The sequence below is a fragment of the Nothoprocta perdicaria genome, unplaced genomic scaffold (genome assembly GCF_003342845.1).
Source record: "Nothoprocta perdicaria isolate Ctin4 unplaced genomic scaffold, notPer1 scaffold_595, whole genome shotgun sequence".
NCBI classification, from domain to species: Eukaryota; Metazoa; Chordata; class Aves; order Tinamiformes; family Tinamidae; genus Nothoprocta; species Nothoprocta perdicaria.
Window position 1 is genome coordinate 42,359 of NW_020455860.1, and position 2,246 is coordinate 44,604.

Here is a 2,246-nt window from a genome sequence, read left to right on the forward strand (position 1 = left end):
CTCTTCGGCTTCCTCTTCTGCGTCGCCTGGTCGCTGCTCTTCCACTTCCAGGAGACCACGGCCACGCACTGCGGGGTGAGCCGGGAATGCCCGGGAATGCCGTCCCGTGGGACGGGCGGCTGCTGGGAATGCTCTCCCATGGGACATGGGTGAGCGGCTGCCGGGAATGCCCGGGAACGCTCTCCCATGGGACGGGGGCGGGCGGCTGCCGGGAATGCTCTCCCATGGGACATGGGTGGCGGCTGCTGGGAATGCTCTCCCATGGGACGTGGGTGAGCAGCTCTCGGGAATGCCCGGGAACGCTCTCCCATGGGACACGGGTGAGCGGCTGCTGGGAATGCTCTCCCATGGGACACGGGTGAGCGGCTGCCAGGAATGCCCAGGAATGCCTGGGAATGCTCTCCCATGGGACGTAGGTGAGCGGCTGCCGGGAATGCCCGGGAACGCTCTCCCATGGGACACGGGTGAGCGGCTGCCCGGAATGCCTGGGAATGCCCAGGAACGCTCTCCCGCTCTGGGCTCTCCCGCGGGACGCGGGTGAGCAGCCACTGGGAATGCCCAGGAATGTTTGGGAATGCTCTCTCATGGGATGGGGGTGATCGGCTGCCAGGAATGCCTGGGAATGCTCTCCCATGGGATGCGGGTGAGCGACTGCCGGGAATGCCCAGGAATGCTCTCCCATGGGATGGGTGAGCGGCTGCCGGGAATGCCCGGGAATGCTCTCTCCCATGGGACATGGGTGAGCGGCTGCCAGGAATGCCCAGGAATGCTCTCCCGCTCTGGGTTCTCCTGCGGGACGCGGGTGAGCGGCTGCTGGGAATGGCCGGGAATGCCCAGGAATGCTCTCCTGCTCTGGGTTCTCCTGTGGGACGTGGGTGAGCGGCCGCCTGGGAATGCTATCCCGCTCTGGGCTCTCCTGTGGGATGCGCTGGGTGACACACGGAATGGTTACGGTTGGAAGGGAGCTCTGGAGATCATCGACCCGGGGATGAGGAGAGGGGACCCGATCCCRTCTCCGGGCGCTTGCGGTGGCCGTTGAGGGTCCCCCCTTGGGAATCCGTGCGGAGCCGAGCGGTGCTGCAGGATGAGCCGCCCGGGGCAGGGCTATCCCRGCCCTTGGGAATCCCGCATCCGGGATGCGAGGTGCCTCGGAGCAGGCACATGCCTGGGAACATCTGGGCGAGGGGGGCCGTGGGGGATCCAGGCCACCAGCTCATCCCGTAGGAGCCAGAATCCCTTGGGAATGGGGCCTCCCGAAGGGTTTCCGAGGGAGAGAAGCAGCCGGGGAGGCCGGGTCCCCCCGAGCAGGAGGTGGCCTCGGGGTCCTGGATGTCCCCACGTGGTGTCCGGTGATGGTGACAATGTGGGCGGCGCTGGGGCTGCGTCGGTGAGGATGGAGCTGACCGGGAATGYCCACTCGCAGCCCGGGAGCCCTTGGGAAAAGCAGCGGGAAGCGCGGGGGGCTGTTGGGAATCGAGCGGAGCAGGCGGCGACGGCACGGCTGGGATGCGCGTTGAGCTGCGGAGAGGGGACAAGGGAGCAAAGTGACAAGGAATGAGGGGACAAGGGAGTGAAGTGACAAGGAATGAGGGGACAAGGGAGCAAAGTGACCAAGGGGACACACGGGACAAGGGGACGGAGGGAGGAAGGTGATGGAGTGAGGAGATGAAGGCCCAAAGTGACAGAGGGGACGAGGGAGCAGARGGAACAAGGGAGYRAAGTGACAGGGAATGAGGGGACAAGGGAGTGAAGTGACARGGAATGAGGGGACAAGGGAGTGAAGTGACCGAGGGGACACGGGACAAGGGGACGGAGGGAGGAAGGTGATGAAGGAGCAAGCAGATGAAGGACCAAAGTGACCAAAGGGGCAAGGGAGTCTGGCTTATGGAGGCTGGGACTCATTTGGGGCGGTGCGGCGTGCGGAGGCTGCTCTGCGTGCGGAGGTCGCTCCGTGCACGTGCCTGCTCCGCGTTTAGAGGCTGGTCCGTGTGCCGTGCCGCTCGGTGCGTGATGCCCCGTCCGTGTGTGGAGGCTGCTCCATGAGTGGAGGCCGCTCCGTGCGCGGAGGCTGCTCCGTGCGCGATGCTCCTCCATGTGTGGAGGCTGCCCTATATATGGAGGCCGCTCCGTGCGTGGAGGCCGCTCCATGCGTGGAGGCTGCTCCTTGTGTGATGCCACTCCATGTGCAGAGGCTGCTCCTTGTGTGGAGGCCACTCCGTGGGCGATGCCGCTCTGTGCATGGAGGC

At 65.7% G+C, this 2,246-nt stretch overlaps 1 protein-coding gene across 1 annotated transcript in view; it reads left to right on the forward strand.

The window, feature by feature from the left end:
- LOC112955771 overlaps window positions 1-2,246 on the forward strand; it is a gene marked incomplete at its 5' end in the record, with an annotated part of 4,178 nt that continues 1,932 nt past the window's right edge. The window contains one exon of the mRNA XM_026049135.1: window positions 1-75. Coding sequence (XP_025904920.1) covers window positions 1-75 — 75 coding nt within the window. The remainder of the gene's footprint in view (window positions 76-2,246) is intronic.